Source organism: Thunnus maccoyii, chromosome 6, assembly GCF_910596095.1.
Source record: "Thunnus maccoyii chromosome 6, fThuMac1.1, whole genome shotgun sequence".
Lineage (NCBI taxonomy): Eukaryota > Metazoa > Chordata > Actinopteri > Scombriformes > Scombridae > Thunnus > Thunnus maccoyii.
The window spans coordinates 7,417,308-7,441,499 of NC_056538.1; the positions used below are offsets into that span (position 1 = coordinate 7,417,308).

The window sequence follows — 24,192 nt, forward strand, 5'->3', positions numbered from 1 at the left end:
TATGTGCTGTAGTGTTCTGTACAATGTGGGAAGAAAATGATCAGCAAAATGATCTCATAATGTACTGCTGCTATACAACACCTGCAGTAACTGCATGCTCATTACTGTCAAGGGCCAAAAACCAACAACTATCTGACCTCAAACTGACAAGCCAAGTAAAATAATAAAGCAGAACAAAGTACAATTATATATAATGAATAAAAATGCTATGAATTTAAACACAAAAATCAAAGGGAAATGAGAGTATGGTGGTGAGTGTGTGTATGTGTGCCGTGAAACAAAGTCATCATAAAATTTGCTTACTCTCAAAGTTCTTTAATTTTTTCAACCTGAAAGATATAACAAGTACTGCACTATTGTTTGCTATCAACCATGAACAAAACTAAGTCCAACACACTTTAATGCTAAAGAAAAAATTTATTACATGAAAAACATCCAACTCTGCTAAAAGTAAAATGAGACTTTTCCTGATCAAGGGGAAGGATCCCCGTGATGTACTGTATTTCTGAAGCAGGCTAGATATTAATTCTTATGAACTAATAACAAAAACTTCATCAAAAATAATGGAAGCATGGAAAAATAAAATCACAATTTGAAGACGTATCAGCACTTCTTCTTCTATTTTTCCTCTTCTGCTTCTGTTGAATGGAAGATCTTTCCATCAGGCTGCACCATCCATCTCAGTTTGACTTGTTGACCCAGGCCGTGGTCCTTCAGTCTCTGGTTGAACTGACCAGAAAAAATCTTTGTAATTTCATAGGAACTAAGAGTGTACAGTCACGCTATAGCAGCTGTGTAAGGCTTTACGTAGGCACAGCAGTGCTTTTAGCTAGAGGTTAACATGAGCATGGCAACATTCACTCAAGGAAAATGCTAAAAAACTGAGCAGGTACAGTATGTTTGCCATGTTTACCATGTTCATCATGTTTATCATGTTCACCAACTTAGTTTAGCATGTTAGCACACTAACATTTAATACCTGAAATACAAATGTCAGCCTCATGGTGGATGAAATGTCATTGGATCACCAGTCATCTTCATCCTCTTGGAAACATGAATATCTGGACAACATTTAATGACAATCTATCCAATAGTTGTAGAAAAAATTTGATCTGGATGAAAGTGTTGGACTGAGCGACTGACATTGCCATCACTAGAGCCACACAGCTAGTGTGTGACTAACAAAGACTCTGTGGTAGACAGCAATGCATGCTGCTCACCCCACAAATGAAAATTCTACACATACTGTAGTAGCTGAGAGGTCAAACACATATCAGTGAAGAAATATATCCACTTATTGTCCAAGAGGCCAAAAAAAATGCTTAACATACTAAAATGCAAATAATTCTTCGGCATTATATTCAACATCATTCATTACCTGCTGCAAGATGGAGTCCTGCATCTCTTCCAGGTCCACTGAGGGGTCAGATTTTCTCAGAATCACCTTCACAGTCCGCTTGAGCACTGCATATTCTGGGATAGAAATATTGAAATCATATTATGTTTATGTGGTAAACTGTAAAATTGAAAGCCATGCCACAAACAGGTTTTGAACATACTGACTTAACTATAGATCATAACTCACCGCTGCACACAAAAGCATATGTGTTGTTACAAAGCCTTGCATTCCATTTACTGTGAGTTGTAGTCACACAGGAATCTATGATTTTATCTGGTTGACCCCAATTCCAGCTACTGAATGAAGTCATCTGCATCCGCTGACCATCTGACCACTTCCAAGACTCTCTATACAGGCCGATCCACGCATAATTATCCACCAGCCTACGGATTTCTTCATTCTCAGTTGAGTTCCTCACACTGGCAAGGTCTGTGTAGTTCGCCCTGCAGTACCTCTGAGCGTCAGTCCAAGTCATGAGAGTTTTTACATAGATGAATCTAGTCTTTGAAAATTCTGTAAAATAAAAGTCATGATGTAGAAATCTCAAGTAATTTCATTCATACAATAACCAAGAACAGCGAAACAAGACTAAGAGTTTACAACTGCTGGTGGTGGAAGGCTGTTACTATAGGCACAGTGTTGCTTTGAGCTAAATGCTAATGTCAGTATACTAACATGATTGGAAAGATGATGCTAACATGCTGATTAGCAGGTATAATGTTTACCATGTTCACTATACTAGTTTTGCATGTTAGGATTCTAAAATTTACAACATTTACTTATTAGCACTAAATACAAAGTACAGCTGAGACTGATGGAATTGTCATTAATTTTGCAAATCGTAAGTTGAAGTATTTGACAAACTGATATTTGGACCTGGTGGTGGTGCAATATGAAAAGTGCAATTCAGCCTGAGACGGACATGAATATCTGCACTAAAGTTCATATAAACCATCAAATAGTTGTCAAGATATTTCACTCAAAACCATAAATGTCAACTTCAGAGTGGCTTTAGAGGAAAAATCAGGGGATCACCAAAGTCTGTAAGATTCATCCTCTGAGGACAATGAATGTCAGTCCAAAACTCCATGGCAAACCATCCAATAGTTGTTGAGATATATCAGTATGGACCAATGCTGGTCCGACAGTCCTACATTGCCATCCCCAGATCCATGTTGCTTGCATGGCTAAAAATGTTGCCATGCTGGTTAACAGAGTATACAGTGACTTGTTTAAAGCTGTAGTATTTAGCCAACACTGACTAGTCTGTACATTGAAAGAGAGAAGGGGCATGACACATTACAGCATCAGTAAGTAATCACTCATGCATAAATTAACATGAACTATTTGGTCCATTTAAAGACAGACTTTAGCTTACAAGGTGAACATGTCACACAGCAATTAACAAACACAGATATAGATATAGATATAGCTATTTTCCCCAAATAGATGACAATGGCTTTTGGGATTTTTTTTTTTTACCTGAATTAGTATAAGCTATTAAAGGTGATAATAATGATCATAATGAATACTGTACTTTGACTCATTTTGTTTTTCTCCTCTTACCATTGTAGCAGACGAATGTGCGTTCGGAATCACACCAATAATCTGACCATCCACCATCAGTTCCAATGTCAGCACACATAAATTTTCCGTGAAAGGCATTGGGCTCCCAAGCGGCCCACAACCTGAGCTCAGCCTCTCCTTCTCTGTAAAATCTCTTCCTGTCCAGAGACCACTTCCAGTTGTTAAAATCACCATACAGACCTATCCAGACTTCATCCTCAGAACCCCATAATATGTGACTCAGCCTGATCATGACTTCCTCGCTGTTTATGGTAACCAGGTCTGTGTACTTCTCCCTGCAGTAACGCTGGGCTTCAGTCCAGTTCTTTGCATCTTTAACAAGGTGGTAAAGTTGATACGAGCATAAGGGGAGGATACACAGTCCTGTGATAATGACAATGATGTTACATTTCATGAAATAGTTGAGTTTAATGAGCTCAGTTGTTCAATGAAGCCTCTATTTAAACAAATACATGTTTATTATTATATCCATTTATCTATCATGTAGCCTGTGATACAGTGAAAGATACGGTACAGTCTACATTTGGACAGTGACACAGTTGTTTTGGGTTGGATCTGTACTCTGTACAGAATTATAAATGAGGGTCATGGGTGATGTAATTGCTGCAGTGTTAACACCGCATAGTATATAAAAACATTCACAAGTTCAGCTCAAAATTTTGTGCATATATATGAACATTTTGTGAATGAGGCTTTTTCTTTTATTTGAAATCCAATATGCTGGAATACAGAGCTAAAACAATGGAAACTGTGTCGTTTTCCAAATAATTAGACCAGATTTATTTGGAAAAGGAATGGATATCGTTTCAAACCCTTAAATGTACACAAACATGTGAAAATGATAGATTTGATTTCATGCAGTGGTTGTATTGAGTAACTCAGTTGCACTACTTGATTGTTGCCTGGTTTGCTTCAAACTTTCATATTTGTCAGTCAAGAAAAAAATTAGCCAACATCAACTAAAAAGCAAATTGTGACTCAAATTTGAATCTTTACTTCAGTTAGAATTCTTAAACTAAAAAAAAATCTAAATTACACTCACCTGATAAGACCATGAAGATGCTTCCCACCATGATGTATAATGTTCCAGCTAGCCTTCAAAATCAAATAGTAACTAGTAAGACTTAATCAAACCAGAAGACACCAGTTTGAAAATGTTTTTGGAACAGACTATAATAATTTTACTCTTGTTTTCTGATGAGACAAAATGTAACAGAGAGACAAAATTCATATTATTCAAATAATACTTATACAGTGAACTGCAAAAGTGCACCCTCACATTATCATAATCTGAGAGAAGTAAGTGTAAACTCTCTTTATCTAATGTCTAATGCATAATTTTGAAGAACTGATGCCATACCCTGGTTGTGTAAAAAGTACAAATCAACTTTTGCTCACTCCAGTCTTGTAGTCTGTGTTGGCAGTACGGACGAAATGTCAGCATAATATACGGTAAATACACCTAGTGTCAGTCAGATCAATGCAACTCTCAAATAAACCTGCGTGGAAGCTGACAAAGAGCATGACTGTGTAGTGGTTAACTCCCTCCCTCTGGTCATGAAATGACATAATATTACAATTATCTCTGTGATTCTGATGATAAAATAAGGTACAGATTAAGTATTCAAAACCATGTAAAACAAAAAACCAAAAGCCTATATTTTGCATGTGGTTCTGTTTTGCATGGGGAAAAAGTAAATATACGAAGGCGGCAACTAAATCTTATTTGCATTGTACTATATATGAAGAGTTGCAGAATATATCAATGTACTGCAACTATCAACAATATTCACAAAAAAAGACTTAAACATAAAAACATACATAAAGGAGATCAATAATAATTTTTTAAACTCAAAACAAATACACAATTTTAAATTTTAGCTTGATCTAAACACAGGGGCCTTGTGTCAAAATTTATCTTTAAAGATTACAGTCTTAAAAGTAAAACTAGAATTGACAATGCTTACATGATGCACATTTAATTGAATTATCACAATGTGCCTGTAGTAATATATGCAATGCACAGAGAGGAGGAAGAATGGGGGTGGGCCCCTACAGCAGGTTAATCAGGCCATGAGTAGGTCACAGTACAATAAGTTTTACAGCAGTAATTACGCTTGTAGTATCTGTTATGTGCATCATTTGTGTTCAAGTCTACAGTTTTTTTGTTATTCTTTTTAAAGTTAAGATTCATGTAAAGTACATTTAAAGTGCTTCAATGAAAAATTACATTAAAATAGCCTAAGTTAAGCTTGCCTTGCCTTGTAACGGTGCTTCTTTGATTAGGATACTGAGGCACTGTGTCTGCTTCCCCCCACATCAGTTTTCCTCGATAGATCGATAAATTCAAATATTTTGGTTTACATACAACGGAGACATTAAGTGACATTGGGTAGTGTGTCTGCTCAGTTCATGTTTTGTGTAGATAACTCGAGCAGCACCTTGTGGTCACACTGTGTCTGTGCTCCAGTGACGTAACGTGAAACCACTGTTGCCATGACACCAGACGGCCAGAGGAGGCGGTAGACGCTGCTACAGTGACAACAACTGTGCTGCTAACGTTACCAGTCGGGCTCAGAGGAGGAACTAGGAAACACATCCGCACATTTATCCACAGTAGAAACACGGGGAGACGACGAGCAAGGAAAACAAAGCACTTTCTGTTCTAAGGAGCACCTGAGTTGCCTTTTGCCATCTTGACAAATCGGGGGGAAACGAGTGAAAACGCCGTTCACAAGGTATTATGTTGTATCATGAATCAATATTTGCAAGCATTGTAGTGTAAGGCTACTTAAGCTAAGTTAGCTATATTTGGTAATGTTAGCTTGATTGGCATATCAGTAAGTAGAAACGTTTTAGCAGAAGTGAGCCTGGTGTTGATGATGTGCTAAAGTCAGACATGGGTTTGAGTGTGCAGGCTAGCGCGGGGAGCCTCTGCCAGGCCTGGGTATGCTAAGTTAGCCAACTAACGTTACATATATTGGATACGTTACAAAACTAGCTGTCATAAATGCACGTCCAACACCCGTAGATATTTTAAAATAAGCAAAAGCAACTAAAATTGTTTGGAAGCATGAGGCCTGTCGAGGCCTTCTGTGTGCCGACAACACACACACACACACACACACTTTTACAAGCCAGCAGCAGCACTGTTGTTAGGCGGACAGTGATTGAAATATAGGCCGCGTTAGCTTACAAATAGATAAATAGTAAGCTGTCAAGTAAAGATAACGATAACTGAATCACAAATATCACTACGGCTTAGAGTTTAAGTTGTTTTGCATTTGCGAAACACATAATAACTCAGTGAGCACGTATCCATTTTGTTAGCATTGCGCAAAGTTGGCAGGCTTCACACCATCACAAACCAGGCATGGATATAATACAGAGGGGCGGTGCTCACTGCCAGCTTCATGTTGGCCAGCTTACTGCGCCGCAGGGTTGCAACTTGTACAGGTTTTTTTTAGGTTATACTAGTTGTAACAGTTGGTAGAAAGGGCTTTGGAGTATGTTGTGACACTTGTAAATATGCTTGATGACTGGACTAGCAATATACTAGCTGCTGGCAGTGGTCTCTAGCTTGCTGTCAAATGATAGCAGAGTATCTGCGGCTGTCTGGGCTGAAGGGTGGGGGTGACGTTTGAGGGGTCTTCAGACACTGTTTTGTTTGTTTGTTTGTTTGTTTTACTGGGTAACAATATTTAAGGCTCCAATAGCTGTTGTCATCATGGATAGGTAAAGTCTATCCTGGCTAGGATGACAGTAATTTCCTTTGAGAAAATCGGCGGGCGGGAAGGTTTGGACTTTCTTTCTGTCTTTTAGGCAATGTTGGGTCATTCTGTTGATAAGTGAGGCCCAAAACACCGCTGACGTTTGTTGGCCTAACATCAAGATACGGGTTAGCAGCTGATTTTGAACCTGCCATATGTGTTGCCTTGCTATTTGGGTCACTGATACTGAAGCGGTTCTGCTGCCTGCTGTCTACATTAACGAGCATTAACCTGTGCGAAAGACGGATTTGGCCACCTGGCGAAGTTGAGGTGCGTCTAGATTAATGGAGATGTGAGCAAGCACAACTCGGGTCGCCAGTGAAACCGGGGACAGGTTTTGTGTTTCAGCGCAGTCACACATGACACATCATATATGAATGGTGGACTGCACCTCCCACTTCGATGCTGCTTGGTTTATATTCCTGGCTGCAGCATTGCTTTCTAAATGTGGACTCCCTGTCAAAGCAGAAGAGGAAGACTGTGACTGCTCCAGGGTTTGGGTTCAGAGGTTAGAGATCCTTACAAGACAAGAGGTTAGTGACAGACTGTTAGACCAGAGCTTCTGAGTGTTTAATGGGTTCCTCTTAAGTGACTATATGACTAGTGTTAATGTTTTGTGGCAAACGTTTAGTACCACAGTGGAAACATGTGTCTTTAGTAGCAGCTTGCTTAATGAAAATCATTTTTGAGCTAAAATTATCATGAGACTGAGATTGTTGGGAGTAGGTTTTATTGATATTTCTGATATTCTATTTTTGATATTTTGTCATGTCTTCGGCGCTTTGAATAGGTCATGTAGTCATGTCGCATGACCCATTGTTTGAGCAAAGAAGCACATTTAGGCTGACATGTTGCTAATTACGCTTGTTGTGATGGCTCAGTCTTCCTCAGCCTACTTATCTGCTCAGAAAACTTTGGCTCTTGCCTCATAGTGTGTCTAAGGTGGATGGGTGGGTCAAGGAATGGTGTAGATAAGGGTCCTTGTTTAGTAACCCAGTTAAATGAGCAGCTGTGAGATATGGTTGTCACATCTGTTGGTCCTAATGCCTTTGTTAAGGTCTGTGTAGTTCAGTTCAGTTTCATCTGGGGTGAGAGAGCAGACTCAAAGGGTGTGTTTTTTTTTTTTTTTACCTAAATAACATAAATAAGAAAGTACAGTATGCTTAGTAATGTGAGGATGTGTTCACTTAGATATGTTAGTCACTGTACAGGGAGTGGGTGAGACAAAGGTCTGAGACGACATCATGTCATGGTGTAAGTAGGCCTATGTCACAGTAAACATTGCCTAGTTAATCATTTACTGACAATGACCACAAGTCTGCGCCAGATTATACGACTGTTCAGTGACGCAGTAAAGGTCAGATCAAGATATGATGGTCACAAGTCATAAAAATAAATCCCCTTTCCTCCGATGGGTTTGTATTTTAATGAGACACAGGACTTAACTAGCATCTAAGACCAGAAATGGTTGCATACTTGGAATGCACCTGTCTTCAAGCCAGCTTTGCTCCAGATAACCACGCCAGAGCAAGAATAGTATTAGGTCTTAAAGATGGACTAAACAAATGGAAACTACACAAGGCCTGACAAGATACTCAGCCCATTAGGAGTGAGTGACAAGTAGGGGAGTGGTAGTCAAAGTGAGAGTTCAGTGAGAAAAGAGGGTGACATTTATATTAATTACATACCTGCAGTTGGTGTAAACTTATACACTTGTGTTTTGCAGAGGTTCTTGATGAAGCTTCACCCTTTAGTGATAATATGTTTTGTCTTGTATCTACTGTTATCATCCCTAAAATCTGTTTTGTCAGCCTTTGTCCAGACTTGCATGATACTGTTGTTATGTTGGCATGAGTATGACTTCTGACTATGAGTATGAATCATTTGCAAGTCATAGGCTGTATATTTGTTATCACCTTCTTTTCCTATGACCTACTTCTGCACTTTACTATAGCTTCATAAATCTTGTTAGCTTGAACAGAGTATTACATAGATATTGTGAGGATAGAGTCAAAGAGCCTGGATATGGTAGGTCACCAGTTAGCATTTTATTTTGTATAGTGCAGCAACATTTACATTCCTCCATCTTTCAGGGGCTCTGATCCAATTTAACATTTCCATCCCTCAGGTGGACAGTCCGCTGCCTGGTAGCTCGTGGTAACTCTCCGCCATGCCTTTCCCCTTTGGCAAGTCCCACAAGTCGCCGGCGGACATCGTCAAGAACCTTAAGGACAGCATGACAGTGCTTGAGAAACATGACATCTCTGACAAAAAGGCAGAGAAGGTAGGGTGAATCTTGTACATTTTTTTAACTTTTTCTTCACTCTACTGAGGGATAAACCACCAGTAAAATGTCAATTATTTCTTCCAAGGGTAGACAGTGAGGATATATTGTGATTGGGTGTTTTTATTTGTGCATATTCAGGCCACAGAGGAGGTGTCAAAGAGCCTGGTGGCCATGAAGGAGATCCTCTATGGGACTAATGAGAAGGAGCCCCAGACAGAAGCAGTGGCCCAGCTAGCCCAGGAACTCTACAACAGTGGCTTGCTCAGCACCCTGATAGCGGACCTGCAGCTCATCGACTTTGAGGTAAGAACTAATGTGTCTTTGATAAATGTGTTAAGGGGTAATATAGTGGCAGACATTTAACACTAAGTAGGTGTGTAGTGAAGTGGTCTAAATTTATATGTGGTACATGTCCACACAGTGTCTTATGTACATGAAAGAAAGATGCATATGCTTTGAAACTTTGAGACTTACATAATGAGGATGGTTGGATGTTCGTGACAAGCCTATGTTGATATGTGGGTAAACTCACGTCTTCCTGCAATATGTCAGACTGGTGCTGTGTGGTAACTGCTGCTGTGGACTTCCCTGACTCACCCTGTTACAGAATGACTCACTGTGTTGTGTGATCTCTCCCTTCCTCTTTTACCCTCTCTCATCCTCCCTCTCTCTTAAAAAAAAAAAAAAAAAAAAAAAAGCTGGTGAAGAATTGCAAATCACAAGACTGCATCATAGAAATATGGAAATTATTCAACAGATATTTTAGAAATGTGTGCACACATTTGGTGTATGTTTGATTTTTGTTTGACATTTTTTGTAGCTAATTCTCAATATCTGTGTCATTATCCGAAGAGGACATCTTTTCTCTCTCTATTCTTGAAACGCCTAAAATGAAAAGCAAATTTCATTGCAACAGCATAGAAAAATTAAAAGTGCAGTAATTTTTTAAATTACCTTTAGCGGCTAGTTTGACTGTCACATTTCAAAAAGGACCTTGGCTTAAGTTTATAGCAGCATCTTTCCACTCAGTCCTAGAAAGCACCTAGATTAATAGTTTGAGGAAACAGTTTGTGTTGTGGAAACATTTTGTGTCTGTATTGTAACCTGTATTGTATACATGACTTTCAGCTTTATCAACTCTTTTATGTGTTCTTTCTGTTACCACCAGGGTAAGAAAGATGTGGCTCAGATCTTCAACAACATCCTGAGGCGTCAGATTGGCACTCGGACACCCACGGTGGAGTACCTCTGCACCCAGCAGAATATACTCTTCATGCTGCTTAAAGGGTAAGGAGACACACACAGAGTAATCATGCTCCCCTCTCTATACCTAGTTAAGGACATTTTTTCTTGACTTAAAAATATTGTTGAAAACAAACGTGAACCAGATATTTAAAAGACCTAGCAACTTCCTAATGTGAAAGGAAATTATACACCTTTTACTCGTACCACAGCTACAGTATATGTTGCAGCTTGGAGGATGCTAAACCACCACATGAGGACTTAGCATGTGGCTAGTGATGCTGTGATGCACACCAACGGCGTCAAGATAGCATGCACGACTTTCCTTTTTCCCTGTTTTGACACGTTGATGCTCTAAACTAACAGTAACTTGATCACATTCACTCCCTGTATTGGCACATCTTGGCTAAGACACACGTCATATGACACAATGTTACACGACTGGTGACTTTCTTCTTTTGTGTTTGTTCAGTAAAGCCTAAGTGATGCCCTTTAAAAGTTTGTAACAAAGCAGTGATCTGAGAGAAGCTACACCATGTGCAAATACTCCCATTGTGATTGGCCTTGTGCAGTGCACTGTGGATTTAATTTCTTTATCGAGTTGCTCTTTGTCAATTTTTTGCCATCAACAGATGAATGTGTTTTGTAGCAGCCTCTATAAAATGATAAATCCTTGTCCTGTGCTGCTTACTGTTCCTTGCAGGTATGAGTCTCCAGAGATTGCCCTAAACTGTGGTATCATGTTGAGGGAGTGCATCAGACATGAACCGCTGGCCAAAATCACGCTGTGGTCCGAGCAGTTCTATGACTTCTTCAGATATGTGGAGATGTCCACATTCGACATTGCCTCAGACGCATTTGCCACTTTCAAAGTAAGTTGTCTCAGTTGCTCAGCTGTTGGAGTTGAGTATATTCTGTTTTGAGTAATGCTTTGAAACACCTGTTACTCCTTACATTTAAAGGCCGGTGACTACCTTACAAAAGAATCCAAAGCATTGTTTCAAAAATAATAACTGACATACTGTAAGTGATGAGCAGAAGTGCTGTTAATAGTTTCATGACATCTCTCCTCAGTCTCCCCATTTTCCCACTTCCTATGACTTCTCTGTTGATGGTTTGTTTACATGGAATAATTTGAAATGTTGTAAGTCACCTGATAGCTCAAACAGCAAGTTCGACAATGCAGTGGCAGCAAGTACCTGCTGCTGCTGCTGCTGATATTGCAATTATAACAACTCAAACAGACTTGGAGGCTAAGGATTTAGCTGTTATAATGGGAAACACAGTGTTACACTGAGAATTAGAGACCTGAACGCACCACTGAGCTGTCATGAATCTGATGGCTGTTGTGAAAACCTTGTCAACATCTCGCATACTTTCCACTAAAATTAGTTTCTAAGTAAAAATAAAATGAGAAATGGACCATGCAGACGTTAAATCATGCTTCATTTAGTATTCACAACACTTAAACTAAATAACTATTCATAGGATGTTAGGAGAGTCATAGTTCATAGGATATTTGGTAGTAGGGCTGGGTAATATATCATATCGTCTTTTTATATTTTTGAATTTTTGTTTTTGCACAATGTGTAAAATGTCTATAATGTGAAAATCAACGTATTACAATGTGCATAAAAAACACTACTTGGAGTGAAAAGTTTAATATGGCTAACCACGTTAGCTGTCATGAGTCATGACTGCCAGGTTGCTAACACTAGTCAGCTGAGTGCAGATACCAGCAGGAGCAGATGGACTGGTGTGTGGACTTTTCTGCTGTCTGTGCTGAAACTGATCATTGAACTGGATGTCTTTGCTGTTGAAGCATCTGGCACTGACAGTCCATAACTGTAATAGATAACCCTTATCTTTTTGAATATGCATAACAGTGACAGCTTTGCAGGTGATGCAGGTCTTTTATTGTTCTTACTCAACTGTCTCACACATGATGTCCTAAAAAATATGTTTATGCTATGTTTTAGCCGTGTACTTTTCAGGTGAAAAAAATCTGTTAAAATCATGGATTGACTTAAAGCTTGAAACAAAATCTAAATTTTATTTGTCAGGTTCAAGAGGTAAGTCCATTGTTTCCCCTACAATAGTACAGGCCAGGCGGGCCGCCAAGCCAACGAGAACCCCCGCCAGGCCAAAAAATATTTTTTTAAATGTCAAAAATAACGCCAAATATCCATTCATTTGCAAATCAATGGCGTTTGGGAGCCTCTGAGCAGCGCTGTCTCGAAACGTGAGTTAACGTCTGTGTCGTTGCCTGGGAAACTGCAGGTAGCTTAACTCCTTTTAAGGAATAGGGCAGAGCGTAAGCGAGTGAGTGGCTAAGTGAGAGAGCGAGCGGCAGAAGAATAACGGTGAATGAAAGCGGAGCAGAGGAAAAAGGTTAGCAGTAAGTTGTCAGTCTGGCAGTAAATGTACAGTTCAGCCCCCCCCCCAGTACAGCTTTTATAGCTTGGCAGGGCCAGGTGAACCATATTACACTGATGACCCTTCACTGTCAGCCAAAATCCAGGAGGCAGCCTCTGAGACGGTGGGAGGGGCGTCACAGTTTCTAAGGATTATTTCTGCCTTTGCTGAGTTTGTCGTATCCAAGGCTAAGTCATAACCATTATGTCTAAATTATTGCTCATACTCTGTTTTGTCTTTTTCCAGGACCTCCTCACAAGACACAAGCTACTGAGTGCAGAGTTTCTGGAGCAACATTATGACAGAGTGAGTCCATGCTAAACTAAAATCCATTCATTATGTATCTTTACCATTGAAAGCTAAATAATAGATAACTCAGACATTCATTAAAAGCAGTTAACACTAAATGTAGCATTATTTTACCATTTTGAGAAAATATTAATCAACAAATTAATGGAAGAAAGAATGATTCATCAATCATTCACTACTCTGTCTGCACTGCTTTATGGAAATATGAATTGTTTTTTTTTTTTTAAAGCTTAGGCCTATTATTGGACTTCTATGTGTTAGACTCTTTCTAAAAACTTGAAAGCCGTCTCCTTTTTATGAGTTACATGTTAATTAATATGGTGGCACTTTGGGTTTTTGGCATGCTGGCAGTCTCTTTCCTAACAGCATCAAACCAGCCATTTGGGACATCATTTGCAGGCTGTGAATACAAATTAGCTGTCAGTCTCCGAGGGAAAATCTCTCATTTTCTTGTCATTGTGTTTTGATACAAGACACAGATGCAATTGTGAAAAACCATTATTTGACACATTTAGATGACTCCCTCTCGCCCCCGACGACTTTGTCTGTCTTCTCTCTCTCACTACCTCTTTCTCTTTCTCTCTAGTTCTTTAGTGAATATGAGAAGTTACTCCACTCTGAAAACTACGTGACTAAAAGGCAGTCCCTCAAGGTAAGGACCCTGGGTTGTCCTATAGTAAACAGGTCTAGGGGTGCAACCCTATTCAGAGAGCTATTTTAAGGTGGGTCTTTTCTGAGTATTGGGTTTCTCAAAAACCACTCCATCTCCATCACCTTGTTGTGAGCGCCATCTAGTGATGGGAGCACAGTGTTTGACATGTCTTTTTAAAGCTGCTATTAATGTTTATTCGTTTTTTCTTCACTTGCTTTTTGTTTTTGTTTTTTTTTTTGTTGTTGGGTTTTTTTGGGTTTTTTTTGTTTTTTTTTGGACTACATTTAGTGCCTACTTTCACCCTAATCTGAATGTTATGTATTTAATAGCTCTGTTGCACAGACATGACAGACTGAAGCCATAATCTGTACCAAATGTCAACAAACTGGTCCCCTAATGTCAAAATGACATGAATGACTGAATCTCTTTCAAGCTTTTCATTTGGTTTATTATTTATTTCTGATGCTGTTAAATGTTGTTGACACCAAAAATGTTGGTAAATATGAGTAAAAAAAGGCCAATATTTTCAATTATTATGCACATTTTCATCTATAAGTTAAACTAATTACACTTAACATTAATGCAAGCAAAAGAAACTACAGATTGAGGCTTTAAGCGTGCAGCTTGTGAGTCTGTAAAATCTGTCTGTCATCATAAGGAATTTAAGTGAAATTAACATCCATTGCTATTTCTCTCTCTGAAATGATCCAGTTACTGGGAGAGTTGCTTCTTGACCGGCACAATTTCACCATTATGACGAAATACATCAGCAAGCCAGAGAATCTCAAACTAATGATGAATCTGCTACGGGACAAGAGCCGCAACATCCAGTTTGAGGCTTTCCATGTTTTTAAGGTAAAAGTCAGAGCACAGTTTAAGGTGTGTGTCTGTGACGGGCAGAAAAGTGTTTAGAAGCAAAGAACAGGGGCTCATAACATGCCAGCTGCACTACGTTTACATGTCGTGCTTTCTGCTAACACAGGAAAACATATGGAAGAAAAACACAAACAAAAACTGGCTAATTCATGTATTTATTAAGTTTGAGTAATTTTAACTTACAGCTCTCAGTAAAAAGAGCTTTGCTGCAACGACCGGAAACAAAAGCCAAGTTTGACACAAACGTCCACAGAGTTGTATCAAAGAAGTGATCTGCATCAAACATAACACATAATATCTTCACACATTAACAACCTTGTCCTCTTCCTCCACTACCAGGTATTTGTGGCCAACCCCAACAAGACACAGCCCATCCTGGACATCCTGCTGAAGAACCAGACCAAACTCATCGAGTTTCTTAGCAAGTTCCAGAATGACAGAACGGAGGACGAACAGTTCAATGATGAAAAGACATACCTGGTCAAACAGATCAGGGACCTCAAGAGGCCTGCCCCCCAGGAGGCCTGAGAAAGAGTGCAGAGGTGGAGGGGGGGGGAGCCACCAGGACCATGTCTGGAACAACATCCAGACAACGTCTGCTTAACGGACCCATCAGCAGCTGCTGTTCTGGTTTCTGAACAAAAATCGAGGAAACAAATGAAAAACAAACGTACCCATATCAACTCATCAGGAAGTCGCCAGCTCCTCTGCTCCTCAGTGAACATTTGATTTTTTTTTTTTTTCCTTTTTCAGTCTTTTTCCTTCAAAAGAAACAAGAGAAAATAATAGATGCTGCTGCTTTCTTGCACATTGAAATATGTAAGGTATATTCTAATGACACAACAGTCCATCAAACATAGTGACATCCATGCATTAAAAGTAAGGCAGACTTCCTGATAGATGCACACACTGAGGAACAAAAGACATCGACACAAGTGTACACGCATATATGTATTACATAAAAAAAAAAAACATGCATACACACATACTGCAAGAATATCAGCTAAAAACCTTGTGATGGAAATGGTACGAGCAAGTTGAACATTGGTGTGTTTGTTGCATGCCTTGAAATGTGACAGATCCATGGCTGTACCCGGCGTCGGCTCTGTGATGGCCTGCCCAGTCTGGCTCCCATGTTCAGTGCCACAGACTCGGAAATGCACGTGCATCACAGCAACCGCTACAGTTTGCATCTATGCCTTCATCCAATAAAGCAACCGTGGTTCATTTTACTGATTTGTGGGGACGAGCTCTCAGATGCCATCACACAGAACCATTTACCTCCTGTGTGCTTTGTTACGACACAGCACTTAAAGCACATGAGGAAAGGAGGGAGGGATGCAAGGTATGAATTTGGTAATGCCAGAGTTGGGTCTCTTTGTTGTTTTCTGGGATAGGGTGAACATGTACATATGCCTTTTTTTGCTTTGTAGATTTTTGTTTAACCTTGACATATGAATATATATTATATATATTACCTTAAACATCACGTTTTTGGTTAATTGTAATCAAATTACTTTCTAAACCATAAGAGAAACAACAAAAAAGTTAAGTGACATTGTTTTTGCATTTCATTTTACTGCTGAAATGGTTGCTGGTGGGTTTCTTTGTACATAACTTAAAGGGCCAGCTCACATTTAGCTAACCTATAGGATATTAACAATTTGTACAGCGGAGGAATGTCATGGTATTAGCTCTGGATCTGTTAATCCTCTTTTTATTCTCCATCTGCATTTTGAGCATCTTTCAGGCTGCTAAAATGTGCAGGGGTGGATGGAACAGCGGTGTGAGCGGTGCAGAAGGGGAGGGAGGAGATCGGGAGAGCATTAACAAAAACATTAAAGCCTGTGTGTTTGTGCACTTTGTGAGGTGCTGAGCGATCAACATCATCTAACTGGAGTCGAGGACAGTGGGGGATTTTCCCCACTCTTCAATTTCATTTCTTCATTGTCACCATTTCGCTGGTGGCCTGAGAGTGTTATGTTGGCCCCACAGTGAGTGTGTTTCAGGGGTGAGCTCATCAGGACATTGGCAACTCGGCACATCATTCTTACTTCCCCCTTCTCCTCATGTTTGAGCCTTTCCCCAGAGGGTTTATAATTCCAGTACAATTATGAGTGTAAAGCATTGTGGGTAGCAGAGTACTTTGGGCATGTTGGATTGTCCTCATGGCGCTTAGATAAACTGATGAAATTGTGAATTGCAGTGAACAACACGGTCCATATATTGAGACATATTTATAGATTCAAACAGGCAGATAAACCATCTCAGTACAGAAGACAGCACTACTCAGATAGCCCACAATTCTTCCATGCGCATTGAACATGCATGAATCCTCCACTGGCTGTGCATGATGCTGTACTAAAGATGTTGTACTGGAATTGTTTTTTTTCTTTCCAAGTATTAAACAACATTGAAATGTCAAATTGAACTCTTAGCTGTATGGCTGTATGCTGACTTTGACTCCAGTTTCAGCATAGAGCGTGTGGGTGCTTTCAGAAGTGTCAAAAGGCCTGGGCCCTACAATTGAAATAAAGAAAAAAAAAAAACATTTGGAATAAAATAAAGCTGTTGTCATTTTCTTCCTTTGTTCAGGTTTAACAGCTCATCTGTCAGATGTGTTAACATAAGGTGATGTACATCAGCTTGGTATATTAATGTTTGACCTTTGCCCCAGTGGTTTATGTAGAGATGCCACAATGTAAAAATACTCAATGCAAGTCTTGCATTCACACATTTGTATAAGTTAAAGTTCAAGTTACCAGTAAAATGTACTTAAATATCAAAAAAGTTGTCATACAGATTGGCTCCTTTGAAAGGAGGATATATACTAGCCAAACTTAGTTTTTACAAATTTGCAACCCAGGTGTTGACTTTAATAAACTTAATAAATAAATAAATCCATTAATTACAGCTTGTAATAAAATATGCATTATTAAAAAGTGATACCCACCATTTGAATGTTGCAGCTGGTTGAGTTGGAGCCAATTTCTTAAATACTGTTGGGAAGTTTATTCTATAACAGTGCATCATGTTCGGAAGTTCTTTATGCGTTGTATGAAAAATGTTAATCTGCAAAGTCAACAAGGTGTTAAGTTGCTCTTAAAGTGTAGTGCCTGAGTAAATGTACTCACTTACTCCACCACTGCTGAAATAACTTTACCATCACAATAGAAAGCAAAGACCAAAGAAAGAGAAAAAAGCTATTTAAACATTAAACATTATTGGAACATTAGTGCTCTCTGGCCTGACTGGGACACTAAATGCATCATTAACAATATTAGTTTCACCTGGACTTTTCCTGCCATGACAAATCAACGTTTCTGCGGTGAAAAAGACTTCTTGTAATGTGTAATTAAAGACTAATACTTGAATCCAGTAACCAAAATATAATCTGGCATTCATAAGACACTGACATTGCAGTGTCTGTTTTCCATCCTCGAGGTTTGGTAAGCGGATGCAGCAGCCATTTACCATAATGACAGTTTGAACCCTGTTTGATTAAATTGATAACTACTATCAATTTAATCAAACAGGGTTCATTAGCAGCATTTAGCCATTCACCTGTGCTCCAGGCCACCGTGAATCAGGTGTTTTACGCTGCTTCTTATCAATAAAACAAACAATTAACACATTTTATGCATTATTTAATCAACACATTTTATCATAATTTCATTCATACTTATGAAATTGGAGCTGACATGAAAGAAATTCGTGTTTTTTGAATGGAGTTTGTCCACGCTAAACGCTACAGTGGGTGATTTTGTTTTTCCTAGGACGGCGACGGAATGACCCGCCCTACTTTGCCTCTGATTGGCTAGTACTCGTTACCTTCTTCGGTTAGATTGGTTAGATTTAGACGAGGAGTGAGAGGGGGGTACGAATATCAAGGTCAGAGCCAATCAGAGGCAGAGTGGGGCGGGTCTTATAATTTGGGCTTATTAAATATTCATGACTTGACTTCGCCATTCTAGGAAAAAAAAAATCGCCTACCGTAGACAGGACAGAAAGCAGCGGACTGGTCCTTTAAGGGCTGATTTAAAAAAAACAAAACAAAACAGTACACTTCCGGTGGATAAAGACAAAAACAGATAGAGAAGCAGCCCAGCGGTGAGAAGAGGGCGGCCCGTCGACGAGGTGAGGGGATCCAGTTTTAGAAAGGTGACCAGCTGTCGTTAACACAGTCGGAGAGCGCAGACAACACACACCGAGCAACATGGTGAAAATCAGTTTCCAGTCTGTCGCGGGACAGAAAGTGGAAAAGGAGAATGATGGCGACAAGACCGAAATCCTCATCCCTCATCCAATGGTGAGTAAACACCTCGCTTATTGTTATTTCTCTTGTGAATAATGCTGGTCATTGTTTTCTTAACATGACACTTATGTAATGTGATGCCTGCTGTGTCCAGGCTCTCCGTGCCTGGTGTGTCTGCAGGGCAGCCTGCACCTGCACAGTCATCAACACCAGGGGATGTTTCACAGCACGTCGCCATTAAAAACATGTCATTTCTGTGATTGTTTCCTCTGCGCCAGTGCGCTTATTGCAGGCTTGATGCAAGTTATTACAATGTGCAAATGTATGTTTATGATTGTATAAAGCTCCACAAGCAAAAATCAGTTTAACAATATAAGGGAAATGCACTGGATTTTGCTTTATGTGTGTCATGACCTCTGACGATTTTACCTTTAATGCACATTTAAAGAAACAACTCCTCATTTTAAGAAAAGGTAGAATGCAAGAAATGCATGAGCTTTGGCTGACAAAATGGCAGATGGGTTGCTGTGGCTTGCAGCTGCATGCAAGATGCAAGATTACTCTGAGGAGGCAGAGCAGCGGAGTCCTCAACTTTGCTGTAGCAGCATCCCAGCTCTCCTCAACCCTTATCAAACATACATGGCTGAGCCCCGAAGATGATGAGCCATAATGGAATATAGATAGGACATCAGGCATGCATATAAAGTGAATATTACAGAATAGCTGGAGTGGCCATCTGACTTTGAAATCTGGACATACCAAATGTATTGAACAGGAGACAGACAGGCCTCATGGTGTGTCACGCTCTCAGTTGGTGTGAAAGAGCCTCTCTCTCACTCTTTCTCAGTGGGGTGGGAGAACACAAAGAACTGTGTCTCACAGAAGTGTGTGTTCGCACATACACAGTTGTCTCCTTGTCCTTATGTACCCTCTGTCTCCAAATGCTCCAACTAAGAACAGAAATAAATGCTGCAACATGGAAAAACTGCATCTACAGGATAGACACTCTCAATAGTTGGTACAAAAACACTCAGAATACACTTCAGATATTGTGAAACAGATGCACTACTTAAGCTCTGTGCTGTCGCCTTTTTAAATTGATGGCACATGTTCACACAGGATTGTCTTCATTTTCCTTTGAAGTTTCTTCTAAGAGCCATTTCCCTTGCATACAATCATTATTTTTTATCCTTCAAAGCTCCAGCTAAGAATAACAACCTTTTGTTTCTTTACAGAGCTCAGCAGTACAGTTACAATAAGCACTGAGCCACTTCTCCTGTTAGTCATTGTTTTGTAAAAGGAAGAGCACAGCGAGAGGCTACTATCTGTGTGTAGTGCCACCCTGCCAACGCAGGTTGGGCGCGTGGCACCAGCAGATGGGCTGCGAGACTGGAGGCGTCTGGGAAGAGATTACTCACCATCTCAGTCAAGTTTTCATTACCGAGCGCTCCGTCATCTCTTCCTCTTGCCAGGCTCAGCGCTACTAATTCCTGCTTGAAATGCGGCATTTTAATTTATATGAGCTTCTGTTTCAGCTGTTGGTTAATTCAGGTCATTTTCAGCTGTTCATCAAAGTGAAGATGAGTACGTTAAAAGATGGACTCGGTTGAATTGAAGCTGCCTTCAAAGCCCTTTTTTGAAGTTTTTAATTTGTGCTTTGTGTGTCTGTGTGTGTGTGTGTATTTTCCAGGATGAGGAGGAGCTGGTTCTGCCGCTGCGGCCCAAGAAGTCTCCCCTGAACGGCCTGTGCTGCCTGACGTTTGGCCTGGTTGTGTTCATGGCCGGTCTGGTCCTCGCCTCAATCTATGTGTATCGCTACTACTTCATACCTCATGTAAGAGAGGCCACATCATTGTACTGCACAGTGTGCCATAATGTCTTTGATTGAGCTTTTCAGCAAGTACTGTAATTCATAAATTAAATGATGTCTTTTTAGTGTTTCAATTCAAATCCCTGTAGTATGAGAAGATATTCTTGCAACATACTTGTGTCTGAGCAATCCAGCTGAGGTGTTGATCTCAATGCCTGTGTGTGTGTGCATGTGTGTGTGTGTGTGTGTGTGTGTGCATGTGTGTGCAGATCCCAGATAACTCGTTCCACTGCAGGGTGCTTTATGAAGACTCAGTGTACGCCCCGCTGCGTGGGCGTCAGGAACTGGAGGAAAATGTTAGCATCTACTTGGCCGACAACTATGAGAAGATCACTGTGCCCGTGCCTCACTTTGGAGGCAGCGACCCTGCTGATATCATCCACGACTTCCACAGAGTGAGGACACACACACACACACACACTTGACATGTCCAACTTGTGTAGAGAACACACAATGCAGTAACCAGTTTAATATTTACTACAAGTAACTCATTACAGTGATTTTTCTTACTAAAGAAAAAGAACAAAAATGAGAAAATTTAATATGAAGAGTCTGTAATCATTCTAGCAGCTCTGTGAGGCTGTAGGCAAGTATTTTGATAATCGCTAAATTGTTTTGAGTAATTTTTAAGAAGGAAATTTCCAATTTCTCTGATTCCACCTTCTCAAATGTGAATATTTTCTGGGTTTTTTTAAGTCTTTTATGATAGTGAACTAGATATCTTTGGGTTGTGGACTGTTGGTCTGGACAAAACAAGACGGTTTTAGGACGTCACTTTGAGCTTTGGGAAACACTTATTGACATTATTCACAATTTTCTGACATTTATAGACCAAACAACTAATCAATTAATTGAGAAAATAATCGACAGAGTAATCAATAATGAAAATAATGGTTAGCTGCAGCCCTATGTCTGTCTGTACCAAATTTCATGGCAATCCATCCAATAGTTGATGAGGCATTTCATTAAAAAAAAAGTTCAACCTCACTGTGGCGGTAGATGAAAAAATAATAACTTCAAAACTACACCCGTCCTTTGATCTAGTCTTTTTAAGTCTTTAGTCTTTTTAGTCTTAAGCTGCGTTATTTTTCCAGGGACTGACAGCCTACCATGACATCGCTCTGGACAAGTGCTACGTTATAGAGCTCAACACCACTATCGTGATGCCTCCGCGCAACCTTTGGGAGCTTCTCATCAACGTCAAGGTAACACAAGTCCAATCACAGATAGTCTTCATGAGCATCTACTGTTCTTGAAATCTTCTGAAGAAAATGTCATGAAGTGGTTGAGATGTTCACATTTGACAGTTAAATGTAACAAAAAAAAAAAGCACAAAAAACCAAAAACGAAGCACTGATGTCAGGAGTTGGCATTCGTGTTGGTTATATTCCAGTGAGCTTGCTGTTTTTTGTACTAGTACCTCTTTGCCTCTTGCAGAAGGGTACATACTTGCCTCAGACCTACATCCTCCACGAAGAGATGGTGGTGACCGGCAAAGTGCACAACATGCGTCAGCTGGGACCCTTCATCTACCGCCTGTGCAACGGGAAGGACACGTACCGCCTGAACCGTCGTGTCTCCCGCAGACGTAAGTTGGGGTTAAAAGACTCATTAGTCACCTGATAGATGGCTGCGGCGTTGGTGCCTTTTTGAGTCGGGGATAAAAGGAGCATTAACGCTGCAAACTGTTATGATCAGAAGTTTAGCACGCACCACATAAAGTAACATCTCTCATCCCCTCTCTGCATCTCACCCTGTCTCCCTCGCAGGCATCAACAAGCGCGAGGCGAAGGACTGCCACCACATCCGTCACTTTGAGAATACATTTGTGGTGGAGACGGTTATCTGCGATGAAGCGTAAACAGGACGGTTATCCGTGTCATCCCATCTACCCAAAGGCACATCTCTAGTCACTTCCCCAGCCACTGTAGCACCCTCCTGTGGATCTGGTCATGTCTGAGTTGCACTTTACTTGTGAATTTGGTTTGATGTCCTTTGTAAAAGAAAAGTTTTGTTGTTTGTTTTTGTTTTTTAAATATAACTTCCTGTCTGTTTTTCTTTCTTTTTTCTATTTCCCACAGGTAATATTTATCCCCCAGTGTAATGCAATACTAATCTTTTGGTTCTATCACAGGATTTTCCATGTAGCAAAGTCCTTAAGCCAATAATGAATTATAATTTCCAGACCTCTCCTCTTTGGGGATTTGTATGATGGTTACTGTTGTTGGGGGAGATGACTGCCTCCATGTGTTGTCAAGGTGACTGTCCTCTTGTTTTTTTTCTCTTGCTCTGGAGATTACTTTGTGTCAAGTGTTCTAGTAACACAGCCAGTTGTGCAAAGCATGAAATCCTGCTTTTCTGAGCAAACATTATCCATAGATTTCTATTATTATCTTTTTTCCCCCTCATGATCTCTGTAATGTAAACATGTAACTGCTGATTACTAGTTGCTTGCTTGCATCTTTATCCTGTTGCCTGCTTGTCGCTTCCTTGCTCTCCTTTCTGCTTAAAAAGCATCACACAGTAGAAGTTCGAGAAGGTTGCGTTGGTCACTTATGTACCAATGTTTTAGCAATGAAGTAGACATTATCAGGCGTTAGACTGCATCCACTTCTTTTTGTATATTTCATCATCATTGAAAGAGGTGAAAACCCATATTTAGTTTTAAGGCTCTCATTTGTTGTCAGCTTTTCTCTTATGTGTTTTGCATACTTCAATGCATTTGTGAATCATTTTAAGGTTATGTAATTTTTTTCCCTTGCATGTGTTTATCTATAAGAGAGCACTGTTAGAATGTTTTGTAAAACCACGTTTAAAGCCTTAGTCCAGAGTCAGAGACTGGACTAACGTCAATACTACTGAAAGGGAGCATATTATATGACATGTTAGTTCAACAAAACCAACTTTGATCTGTATATTTTGTCTGCCGATGAAATCTGTCTGTGAATAAAGTAGTGAAAATCACTATGTACCTGTTGATGTTTAATTTAGTTAATGAAGACTGTGAGATGTGGTTGATAGCTCCAGAAAGAAGCTGGTAGGTGGACCTTGAGTTTAACTGTTTTGTCAAACTACTGTTTTCAAGATCAAGAATGAATTCAACTATTTAAAGGTGTCTATTCCTAAAGGCATTATCGAATTTGAAAACATCTTTATGTTATTGTTAAATAGTCAACAATATGTATTATAATCCAGCTGGTTATTAAAGGCTCTATTAACCCAAATTACAAAAACATACAGTATCTTCTCACTTACATCTGGTGGTAGTTTTAGTTTTGCAAAAGTTTTGAGATATCTGTCACAGAGATGAATAGAACTTTATCTGCAATTCAGAGAATCAAGGACATTAATTCTGGAAAGACGTTGCAGCTGAATTTTTTTGTTGAGAAGTTTCAATGCTGCAAACAAATTAAGTCGCATTCACCTCCATTGTATTGAAAAATCTCAGAGATGGATATTTCACGCACTCTGACAAATAAAAGCTAAACTTGAGTGAACTTTCAAGGTTCATTCTTGACCTTGAAAACTGT

At 39.7% G+C, this 24,192-nt stretch overlaps 3 protein-coding genes across 8 annotated transcripts; 2 read left to right on the forward strand and 1 right to left on the reverse strand.

Annotated features, from left to right (window-relative positions):
- Positions 1-68: 68 nt before the first annotated feature.
- Positions 69-5,453, reverse strand: LOC121898911 (macrophage mannose receptor 1-like). 5 transcript variants are annotated; one of them, XR_006096573.1, is made up of 7 exons: positions 5,248-5,453; positions 4,029-4,081; positions 2,966-3,349; positions 1,586-1,912; positions 1,379-1,473; positions 980-1,061; positions 69-729 (listed from the first exon to the last, which is right to left on the reverse strand). XR_006096573.1 is itself a non-coding variant. In XM_042414431.1 (6 exons), exons 1-6 carry the CDS (start codon positions 5,373-5,375, stop codon positions 619-621), a joined length of 1,047 nt encoding a protein of 348 aa, XP_042270365.1. In that variant the 5' UTR covers positions 5,376-5,453; the 3' UTR covers positions 69-618. The 5 variants fall into 5 exon arrangements, 4 of the variants coding, with proteins under 4 accessions (XP_042270365.1, XP_042270364.1, XP_042270367.1 ...); XM_042414431.1 differs by lacking the exon at positions 980-1,061 and having other exon boundaries at positions 2,966-3,298; XM_042414430.1 differs by lacking the exon at positions 980-1,061.
- Positions 5,454-5,547: 94 nt separating this feature from the next.
- On the forward strand, positions 5,548-16,968 carry cab39 (calcium binding protein 39). Of its 2 annotated transcripts, XM_042414435.1 has the most exons (10): positions 5,548-5,724; positions 7,225-7,289; positions 8,885-9,040; positions 9,182-9,346; positions 10,212-10,330; positions 10,989-11,157; positions 12,947-13,006; positions 13,596-13,661; positions 14,373-14,516; positions 14,877-16,968. In XM_042414435.1, the coding sequence occupies exons 3-10, from the start codon at positions 8,927-8,929 to the stop codon at positions 15,063-15,065; spliced, it is 1,026 nt and encodes a 341-aa protein (XP_042270369.1). In that variant the 5' UTR covers positions 5,548-5,724; positions 7,225-7,289; positions 8,885-8,926; the 3' UTR covers positions 15,066-16,968. The 2 variants fall into 2 exon arrangements, with proteins under 2 accessions (XP_042270369.1, XP_042270368.1); XM_042414434.1 differs by lacking the exon at positions 7,225-7,289 and having other exon boundaries at positions 5,549-5,724.
- Positions 16,969-18,529: 1,561 nt separating this feature from the next.
- Positions 18,530-23,626, forward strand: itm2ca (integral membrane protein 2Ca). Its single transcript, XM_042413977.1, has 6 exons — positions 18,530-18,846; positions 20,483-20,626; positions 20,872-21,057; positions 21,757-21,867; positions 22,100-22,250; positions 22,432-23,626. Exons 1-6 carry the CDS (start codon positions 18,754-18,756, stop codon positions 22,521-22,523), a joined length of 777 nt encoding a protein of 258 aa, XP_042269911.1. The 5' UTR covers positions 18,530-18,753; the 3' UTR covers positions 22,524-23,626.
- Positions 23,627-24,192: the final 566 nt, after the last annotated feature.

What these genes read in the sequence shown, in the direction of transcription:
- cab39 (XM_042414435.1), top strand. Translation starts at nt 8,927, where the DNA reads ATGCCTTTCCCCTTTGGCAAGTCCCACAAGTCGCCGGCGGACATCGTC. An exon ending in CTGACAAAAAGGCAGAGAAG is followed by an intron (nt 9,041 to 9,181) that starts GTAGGGTGAATC and finishes GTGCATATTCAG; the next exon opens with GCCACAGAGGAGGTGTCAAA. An exon ending in TGGAGCAACATTATGACAGA is followed by an intron (nt 13,007 to 13,595) that starts GTGAGTCCATGC and finishes CTTTCTCTCTAG; the next exon opens with TTCTTTAGTGAATATGAGAA.
- itm2ca (XM_042413977.1), top strand. Translation starts at nt 18,754, where the DNA reads ATGGTGAAAATCAGTTTCCAGTCTGTCGCGGGACAGAAAGTGGAAAAG. An exon ending in TCATCCACGACTTCCACAGA is followed by an intron (nt 21,058 to 21,756) that starts GTGAGGACACAC and finishes TTATTTTTCCAG; the next exon opens with GGACTGACAGCCTACCATGA. An exon ending in AGCTTCTCATCAACGTCAAG is followed by an intron (nt 21,868 to 22,099) that starts GTAACACAAGTC and finishes TGCCTCTTGCAG; the next exon opens with AAGGGTACATACTTGCCTCA.
- LOC121898911 (XM_042414430.1), bottom strand. Translation starts at nt 5,375, where the DNA reads ATGTCACTTAATGTCTCCGTTGTATGTAAACCAAAATATTTGAATTTA. An exon ending in CATCTTCATGGTCTTATCAG is followed by an intron (nt 3,350 to 4,028) that starts GTGAGTGTAATT and finishes TCATTATCACAG; the next exon opens with GACTGTGTATCCTCCCCTTA. An exon ending in CACATTCGTCTGCTACAATG is followed by an intron (nt 1,913 to 2,965) that starts GTAAGAGGAGAA and finishes TTTATTTTACAG; the next exon opens with AATTTTCAAAGACTAGATTC.